The sequence below is a fragment of the Penaeus japonicus genome, unplaced genomic scaffold (assembly GCF_977035675.1).
Source record: "Penaeus japonicus unplaced genomic scaffold, GWHDUDI00000001_assembly GWHDUDI00000007, whole genome shotgun sequence".
NCBI classification, from domain to species: domain Eukaryota; kingdom Metazoa; phylum Arthropoda; class Malacostraca; order Decapoda; family Penaeidae; genus Penaeus; species Penaeus japonicus.
Genome location: NW_028234409.1, coordinates 19,687,320 through 19,697,319, shown reverse-complemented (window position 1 = coordinate 19,697,319; position 10,000 = coordinate 19,687,320). Strand labels below are relative to the sequence as shown.

At 34.3% G+C, this 10,000-nt stretch overlaps 1 protein-coding gene across 4 annotated transcripts in view; it reads left to right on the top strand.

The window, feature by feature from the left end:
- Positions 1–10,000, top strand: part of LOC122266514 (sorting nexin-13) — a 23,421-nt gene that overhangs the window by 4,883 nt on the left and 8,538 nt on the right. For all 4 annotated transcript variants that reach the window (XM_086538544.1, XM_086538542.1, XM_086538545.1 and 1 more), the window contains exons 4-16: positions 937–1,148; positions 1,307–1,515; positions 2,803–2,975; positions 3,943–4,056; positions 4,184–4,316; positions 4,448–4,609; positions 4,892–5,082; positions 5,185–5,339; positions 6,080–6,194; positions 6,468–6,578; positions 7,820–7,952; positions 8,830–8,972; positions 9,272–9,490. In XM_086538544.1, the coding sequence (XP_086394670.1) occupies positions 937–1,148; positions 1,307–1,515; positions 2,803–2,975; positions 3,943–4,056; positions 4,184–4,316; positions 4,448–4,609; positions 4,892–5,082; positions 5,185–5,339; positions 6,080–6,194; positions 6,468–6,578; positions 7,820–7,952; positions 8,830–8,972; positions 9,272–9,490 (2,070 nt within the window). The remainder of the gene's footprint in view (positions 1–936; positions 1,149–1,306; positions 1,516–2,802; positions 2,976–3,942; positions 4,057–4,183; positions 4,317–4,447; positions 4,610–4,891; positions 5,083–5,184; positions 5,340–6,079; positions 6,195–6,467; positions 6,579–7,819; positions 7,953–8,829; positions 8,973–9,271; positions 9,491–10,000) is intronic.

Below are 10,000 nucleotides of genomic sequence, written 5' to 3'. Positions count from 1 at the left end.
CATTATCAATAGTTTCTTTGTTTAATTCACTATCAGTGAAGTTGACAGCACTTTAGCAGTATAATTGTAGTACAAGTAAGAGTATTAAATAAAGAAAGAATTTGCACAGACACATACAGATTTTAGTTGTTAAAAGTTCCATTCAACTGATTTCTGATTAACCCGTTAATGCCAGGTGACAAGATATCATGTCATGTGGTGGCAGTACTTGCTTCTAGGGACAAGATATCATGTCATGGTTTTCGTATGGCTGGCACGCCAGGTTATTGGAGGCATAACAATTGGCTGCAGCCAGAGTGGGTGAATAGCCTAAGGTGTTAGGCCTACATGCTTGAAATACCCTGGCATTTAGACTGATTGGAGCCAAAACGGCCCTGTTGTTATCGGTTTAAGAACTGAAGCATACCAAACATACATGTTCATGGACATTCCAAGCATGTTGTTCAGTTTCTTTGGAGCACTGGGTTAGTGTCTGTGTCTAAGTGGTGTTACTTTCTTTTAGTAGAGATTTAACTTGTAAGCATCTTACTAACATATTTTATAGAAAATGAAATAAAAGAGAACATAATACTTTTGCTCATTTATTTAGAACTAGAGACTACTACCACTATAATAAAAAAACTAAACCACTGTTAGGTCTGACTTAGCATTATTTCTTCAAACAGTAGAAACCTATTTGTCTTGTCCCACCTACTTCTAGATTTACTTTGTATATATAATGGGAACACAAGTATCATAAATGTAGATACTGATTACTAATTTGAAATGTTTACAGGAATTTGATTAGTTCCATCAGTTTACATTTGGGTATAATACGGCAGATATGATAATACATGAATGGTATTTTGATGCTAAAACATTTGTACTATCATTATTTAAACTGCTCTTGGATGTGCTCAATTAGATATAGATGTATTCACAGTTCTCTTTTTGCAGGTGAGTAGCTGCATCCAGCAAAGTAGCTCCATTGAAAGACAAGATCGCCGTGTAACTGGCTCCAACCTCATAGATGAACAGCTTCATGGTGTGGTGACACTAGTTGTACGAGACTTTGTTTTTACTTGGTACAGTCAACTCACTCATCACCAGGCCTTTATTACTCATCTCCACCGAACAGTCCAACATGCCATGGTGGTCTTCTCCAACAGGTAAATAATAGTCATGTAAATTAACCATATTATGATTAGTAAAGTGTGCCTGTGTTATCAAAGAGAAGAAAATATGCAGGAAATACCCCCCATAAACCTTAGCACAGTAATAGCAATTTATATATAAATAATTATTTATTTTTATTTTTATGAATCAGATGCAAGAACATGGATTGGGTTGGATATTTAACAACACGTCTGGTAGATGACATTGCTTCTCATCTTCGGCTCTTCCGGGAAGCTAGATCTGCAAGTCGAGGGAAAGCAACCAGTGAAGAATTGATTGACCATTTCTTTGATCAGGAGGCTGAGAAAGAAAAGGATATTTGTCGTGATGAAGTGTGTCTGAAAGCAGATACAGAGAAAGGTTAAACTTCTTTTCTTTTCTTTTTTTTACATGCAAGGAACTGGAGTATTTTCCCCTAAAAAGCAGCTGAGATCTTTAGGCTTGGTTTTGGAATCATAACCACTCATATTGGTTCTAACCAAAATTGGAATATTGATTAGAAAAAAGGTTCATTTTGTATATTTCTTTGATTAAACTGCCCTTTACCCAATTTGCTAATAAAGAAGGAACACTGATATTTATGCACAGGCATATATACACGCATGCAGAGAGAAAGTGAGCAACTGAGAATATGTGAATATGTATGGGTGTACGTGTGTGCATGCATGTATGCGTGAATGCACGCACGCGAGTGTGTGCATGTAAATAATCATAGAGAGTAAGGCTTATTTATTATTTTTGCAACTTACTAAGTTTAGTAGCCAGGTATCTCCAAGCAGTGTCTTTGAACATGACACAGACACATGTATATGCTTGTATATGCAAAGGACTAAACATTTTTTTTTAATTTGTGTTTTAATGTCTCTTTTTTGTTTGAGCAGCTGATTAAATATTTAATGGAAACTTAGAATCACTCACTTTAGGGTATTACTAGTATACCTCCTTCACAGAACTTGTGTTAATCAGGTTTTAGACACGAGTAAAACTTTTCAAACTGTAATATGTAAAAAGAAATATCTATTTTCTCTTTTGTTCCATATCCTCCAATACATACTTTTCAGTGTTTTAAGAACTTATCATTATGTAATGAAAATCAGTATAGACTAACAAATGCACGTATTCATCCAACACACAGGTCTTTAGTACTTTATTAACCCATTTGCACCAGTAGACTTGCTATCACGTTCAGTGGTTTTTGGGTTAGATGTCGGTGACAAGATATTTAGTCAAGGCTGGCGCGCCGGGTGAACGGGCATACAGCACTCGTTCGCGGCTAGTGCACCCGAGAATTCCAAAGCGTTTGGCTTATGCATTCGAAAACTTTGGCATTCCGACCATTTAGAGCCGGAATAGCCCCGGCGCGAATGGGATAAGGGCAGTATTTCACAATGCTTTATCAGATACCCAAATTGTGTATGTTAGCAAATATAGTTAAGGTCCTAACAAAGCAGGTCACTCTTTCTTGGAATGACCACTTTTAGATGATAACAGTTGAGAAGATTTTGAATAGTTCAGTTCTGATACTGATGATTTCAAATTCTGCAGAAAATTATACATTTAATGTAACTAATATTCATTTCTAATCCTTGTATTTGTTGTACAGGCAACATAATCCATTATGTATTTTTCTGTCTTTTCCATTTACAGATTATCTAAGTGATTTAGCAGAAATAATTTTGTATTACATCTTACCTCCTGAGGATTTCTCAAATGCTCCATTGTTGGCTGCAGTGGTGGAGATTTTGGTTTCCTCTGTCATACTTCCAGTTGTGACTCTTGTGTCTGACCCAGACTACATTAATCAGCTCATCATATGGGCTGTAAGTTTATCACTATTTTTATTGCCATTTTTGTAGTGCATGAACTCCATGAGAGCAGAATGTAGTTAGTAGGATGTTTTATTTTTTGAGGAAAGTTCCTAATTTTCAAAAAAGGGTGAGGGGGGTAATGTTCATACATAATTAAGGCCAAAGAGTGGTTTGGTTATTTCAATAAGGAAGACTTGATTTTTGTGAAATTAGCTTTATGCATCCATGATAAGAATGAATTGGGAAAGTTCCCAACTTTTAAAAAAGGGGTAGGGGGTAATATTCATATATAATAAAGGCCAAATAGTGGTTTGATTTGACATGTGAAAAAAAAAACAGTGAATATAATCATTACTAGAATGTAACCATTAAAATATGGTTAAAGAAATCATTAATCTTCATTTTACTAATTAATCTTTGTGCTTCTAACATTTTCATCAATGTAACCCTACAGAAAATCAAGGATCTCCTATATATATATATATATATATATATATGTATAGCTATTATGAAGAAAAAAATCTGTAAACTCAAATGCATTTGTCAAAAGTTTGACTTCTGAAAATAATGTTATTAGTAGAGCAGTCAAGAAGTAACAGAAAATTACAAAGAAATAACACCTTTCTAGAGTTTGCATAGTGTTTGTTAAACAGTATGTACTGTATATTGAATTGGAGAAATTAGATGATCCCCCCTCACAAGATCTGTCATTTGTATCACTCATATAACAGTTTCACATGTTTGTGTATATTAACAGTTTCCTTAGTTATGCATGAAACTATCTACTAATATTCCTTAGAACCAACAATAGGGCTTGCTTGATGCAATAGTCAGAGTTTAGTTTCCATATTTAATCTTTATATTTATATCCTTGTGTTAATACATTTGCATTTATTTATCTGTTGTGAAGTAATAAAAGTGAAATATTATATGATGTATTGTGATGTACCCATTTTATTTTTGTCTCTCTTTGTTGCAGTGCACTGATATTCCAATTACAAGTGAGCTGTTTGTAAATGTCATAAAGTCAACAAATAACATTGAAGAATTAGATGCAGTGAGAATGCTTGTCACTAAAGAAATGGCTAATTTGGTGAGTATTGCTTAGCATATTAGTTTCTATTAGGAAGTTTTAAATGATTCATCATATTTCTAGTCTGTCATTCTGTATTTGTTTTCAAGATTGGGAGAGTAGAATAATGATGATTAATCTTTTATAGAGATCAAGAGACTCAGGTGGACGAGATGAAGGCAATGAAGTCAAGCAGCAGTTAAGTAGTCTGGACTTCATTCGTCGTGTCATAGATAATCGCATCAATAGAATAGATAAGGGCACTGAAACTGACTCTATGGGTAAGTTTTAGCATGTGGCACATGAATTATACTTATGTTCATATTGCTTACTTCTAATTCTGATATTGTTCCAAAGGACCTTATGAAATAGGGTTATTAGAGGTGAATTTTTTTTTTTTTTTTTTTTACAGGTTTACCAGTCAGCTTAGATTACAGGCAATTGGCTCGAGGAAAACTATTCCAGCTGCCGTTAGAAGCTATCCTGAAAAATAGTCTCACTTTGGATCACTTCCTAAACTACATGGCTTCAGTTAACTCCCAACATTACATTAATCTTTACCTCAATGTTGAGTGTAAGTTTTGGATGAGTACAGCCTGTATTGTCATATTTTTACTATATATTAGTTTTCTGTTTACTATATCAAGTGCAATAACTACTCATGAAAGATTACTCTCCATCTTCAAATATATATCTTCATAGTAAACAGTTAAGACCATTTTGTTTTGTTTTACTATCAGGGTAGTGTAAGGGTAATTATTTTTGAAAAGAAATATATATTTTATGAAAAGTAAAATTACTTTAGCATATACAATCCCATCACACACATTTCAGTATCATATCTTGAACATAACAGGTTGGCGAGCAACAGTTGGTGAGAGGCTTTGCTCACTTGAGTTAGAAAGGTTACAGCATCTTGAGGAGTCTGAAGCACAGGGTTCAGGAATGACAATGCCAGATCTCTGTCATGATCATTTTTCTGCTCATGACTTGTCTTCTCACAAAGAAGAAGCTGAAATTATCTATGAACAATATTTGTCTGAAAAGGTAAGATTGTGTGCTCCTATATCTTCAGTCTTTCTTGTTTATACAAATGCAGTGGTTACATAAGTTGTTATGTTTATGCATTATTTTATTTTGGGAAATCAGGCCAGTCCAAGAGTACAAATGGATGATAGCATTGTCAAGAGATTGATCCTGAGAATGCGTTCAGAGAAGGTGTCAGAATCCTGGTTTGATGAGGTTCAAACAGCCTTGTTCATAATCCTGCAGGATACGGAACTATTTCTGCCCGCATTTAGGAGGTAAGGAGCAATATTGCATGTGAGATTGGTGAATGTAGTTATGGTTGAAATTGTATTGACATTTGATATTATTTGGAAATAATAGTTAAAATACAATTATTTACTTGTTATCATTATGATTAGCATTAACTGTATGAAGATGTTTGATGGTTTTCAGTAGAGGATTTACACTATTATTTATGTATATATATACCAAATAAACCTGAAACATTTTTGTATTGTAGAGTTGACAAGTTAGGAGTAGCACTAGTAAGCAAGGAGTTGGCCTACCAGATCTTGACTATTTACCTTAATCCTTGAATTTTAGGAAGACAAAGTTTCTATAATAATGAAGATAATAATAATGATAAGAATGGTAATGTTAATTATTGAGAGTAATATGAATAAAAACATTTTTCTCAGAATATTCCAGGAATGGAGTAAATAAAAGAGGTCAGCTAGGCCTTGTAATGAACTCATTTGTGATGATTAAACAATTTTGGAGCCATCTTTGTGTAAAAGAAATAAATAAAATGAAAATATAGTGAACAGTGCATGATCCTGGCATCAGTGGGGTAATGTATTTTTAATGAATTCATTAGTTTCATATTTTCAGTCATGCAAATTATAAGTGAGGATAGAATGTTCTCAAGTTACTATACAATGTTACATTTATTTTCTACTTACATTTGCCTTTTGTTTCTGTGTTTTAGAATTTATGATTGTGTAAAATGTGTTAAGTCTGTTGATTCTTCATTCAGATCAGTGTGGTACATCCGCTTGTTAGCCGAATTAGACTTACTAAAGGATGTGTCAAGGTCCGATGAAGAGGACTCACAGTCTTTGGATGACATTAGTTACACCTCCTTTGATCAGGTGAGTTGACTGGCCGGCATATAGGTTTTCCTACAATGGAAACCAAAGTAAATGATAATTTCTTATTGTAGAAAAGAATTTTTACCAATTTAAAAACTTGAAGGTGCTTGTGGTTGAGTCTTGTCCTATTTTGAGAGTGGATCAACATCAAGTATTAGAGTATACTTCTCAGAGCATTTAAAATCCTGCTGTAGAAACCAAACATTTTGCCAGAATAGTCTTGAACATTAATGGTAAAACCAGGCAAAGTTACTTTATTTTTATTTTCTTCAGGGTGACGATGTTGATGGACCGATTCAAGGAATAGTAATAAATGCTGTGTCAGGAGATGCCTCCTCAGCTTCATCTAGTCATTCCACACATTCCAATGAGAATCATCTGAAGGTGAGATTGTTTGTGATTGTGGATCACATGTCTGCATGGTTCCATTGCAAATTCTATTTTCATTACAGAAAATTAATTTATTTAGTTTTATAGAATTTGGTAAGAAATTATTTTAAAATTTTACATTTATATTTTTTGTTTCGCTTGGCATTCTGCAAATCATATAGTTTACAGAAGTCAGAGGCATAAGTTAACCCATTGCGTACAGGTGTCATGACATGCATGACGCAGGAACTTTGGCCTGACGACAGGCATCATGACATAATGACATTCGGGGATTTTGGATCACTGTAAATAATGAGTGAGTGATAGTGACAGTTGCAGTCATAATAACTAATTGCCATGATATTAGGCAAAATAGGTTTCATCTAATGCCCAAAACCTATGGCACCACTTTCTTCTAGCACCAGCAGGAAAGAAAGACTTGAATGGCACCCATCTACGGTCTCAAGCAAGCACTATCTTTATAGAGTGATGGCACATAATAAGTTACTGACTTCTTGTTCTAAAGTACCACAAATGAAGGATGTGCAGGCAGAATGAGAAGAGGAAGGTGACTCAAACCATGCCCAGTGTCTACAATGTGCCCTTGTGCCAGTAGGGATGCCTTTTGCTGTGGGACTCACAGTCAAAAGCACAGGGTTTCCTTCTTCTTCCCTGCATCTTCATGTTTTCTTCATTGTGGATGGTTTTCTTTCATATTCATTCATGACAGTACATAGATACAAGAAAATAAAGGTGCTTCTTGTTCTTCCATAAAACAGCAAGACTTCTATCACACTGATTATAAAGAAAATAATGAGCTGATACTACAATTTTAGTCAACTGCAATATTGATAGAGCCTGTGATATGACACATATTAAGTCTCTAAACACAATAAAACACACAAAAAGTAAATGAATCTAGTTTTACAATGAGTGACTGAAAGAGAGTGGGAAAGCTCAATATGTTACATGAAGCTGTCTGGCTCTGAAATAAAACCTTGAGATGGGGCAAGCAAATATATCCCCCGTCCATAATGGGTTAAATTTTTAAGACGCCAGGTTAGATAGTATGGTATTGATCAGCATATGTGATGTATGTACATTATCTAAAGTTGTCTCAAACCAAGTACAATGATATAAAGAGTTAGGTATTTTCTGTTCTCAGAATTAGTGTTTTTCATGTGTAAGGAGATATTGAAGAGATATTGACGACCACTACTTCTGTAAAGCAATGCTCTTTCTCTTTTGTAAACCAGAGTGTATCAAGAGGATCATCCCGGGCCCAGTCGCCTCAGCCTGGAGGATCACTTCACCCTTCTCCCTGCCACACACGCTCACCAAGTCTCACAGCTAAACCTTATACTCTTACCGCTAAAATTATTGATACTGGTATGTTGATATTACAGCATAAGAGTTAGCATTTAGATGCTGATTTTCTTGCCTTGCACCAGTCTGTCTCTGAAGTAACAGATGATCAGTTGCTGGTATAGTTCTATGCATTGTCATGTCTATCTCTTATTATTCTTTCCTAATCAGACAAAGCAAAGGTGTTCCACTATATTCATTCTTAACTTGAATGATATTTTCTCTTAAGTGGTTCTGATTATTATCTCTGTTGTTGAAATAAGTATATTTTTCTTTGATTACCTTTTTTTAATGTATGGAAGACATGCAATGAACCAGTTTTAAAAGTGACAGGCATGCAGGTATTAGAAATGATATGATTGATGTAAGAAAGATTGGAAGTAAAAGAATGGAAAGTATCACATTTTGCTAAAGGTCACTGTGGGTATCAGACAGTCTAGAACAGGAGTGTTGAACCTGTATGTGGGCCAGATGACTAAAATGATAGAAGGACCCATTTATGAATTGTTTGAAACATACTAAAGAATATGATTTGAAAAAGACAAATAGGACATTTGATTAATATTAATGATAATAATTATAATAATAATAAAAAATAAGAAAGAAACAGTATAGTAAGTGAAATTCTTAAATAACAAAAGGCCATATAAATCATGTAAAACACAAGGTATGGCTAGAGCAGCAAATGGGCTGCAGGTTGCATGTGGTCTGTGGGCCTCATGTTTGACATTCTTGATCTAGAACATCAAAATGTCAAGGGAAAGAAACTATGCTAATTTCCTAGAAATCAGCAAAGTCTACTTCCATCACACACATGTTAAAGCATGCGTGCATGAATGTTTATTCAAGTAATTTGCAATGTATGCTATTTACCTAACATATTTTATTTTTATATATGCAGAGATTGTCCGAGAAGGTAGCAAGTCACATGCCATTTACATTGTATGTGTAATGAGAAAAGATGCATCTGGACAAGAAGAACTTTGGCATGTTTTTAGACGGTATTCCGAGTTTCATGACTTCCACTTGTCAATTACTTCCAAAGTAAGTAACTTTGAATGGCAATTATACTTTTTGATAATTTTTAATTCATCTTTATCAGATTCATTCATACAGGTAGTATGATGATTAATTATAAAGACAAAAGGCATAGTGATAGTCAGGAGACAAAGTACATTCTTTAGATTGACTTTTATTAAAGGTTTGTTTGATTCACATTTCTATAATCTACCAAAAGGAAAATTTTGTGGCATGGCATATTTATTCTATTATTAGATTTATTATGCAGAATAGCATTTAGAATATTTTTATTTTATTTATTTTTCTTTTTTGTGTATTTACAGTTTATTGACTTGTCTTCAGTATCGTTCCCAAGCAAAAGAATGCTAAATAACTTAGCTGCTTGGTTCCTAGAGAAGAGAAAGTCAGAGTTAGATGAATGGCTTCAGACCATCCTTGCTCCACCCACTCTTCAGTCCCATCCGGGTCTGCAGGAAATCATCCAGCGCTTTCTCGACCAGACTACATACTCAACCTCACCCCTTCCAAACATTGCAAAAAGGGTTTGTAACATGTGTTCATCTGAATGGTTGTTGATTGAGGACATTGGCATTGTATTGATTTAGATTGAATTAAGCAGTATATGAGATGTCTAGAAGTTTAAGGAACATCTTTCAAAGATTTTATGGAATAAGATTATAAAATTTGAATGGATTGGTTTGTGTTATATATTGTCTTGTGTTCTGAAAGAGGCAAATCTTATGTTTGTATTGCTAAGTTTAACAAATTACATTCAAATGAATCCCATTGATGTAGAAAGTGATTTTGTTTTACTTGATTCAGTCATTGTATGGGCCTTTTGAGATTCATATGGGAGTAGATTTTCTCTTGGTTAGAACAGCAACAGAGCCATAGCTAGCAAAGGACTTACAATACATGGCTGTGTAACATGCTGTAAACAGTCAATGAATACTTATTTTACGCATATTGAGTCCAGTACCAAGTATCTAGTGGACCATTTGTTTACAGTTATTGTTCTCTTTCATTCCTTCTTCTAAATGCTTCCTCTTTGC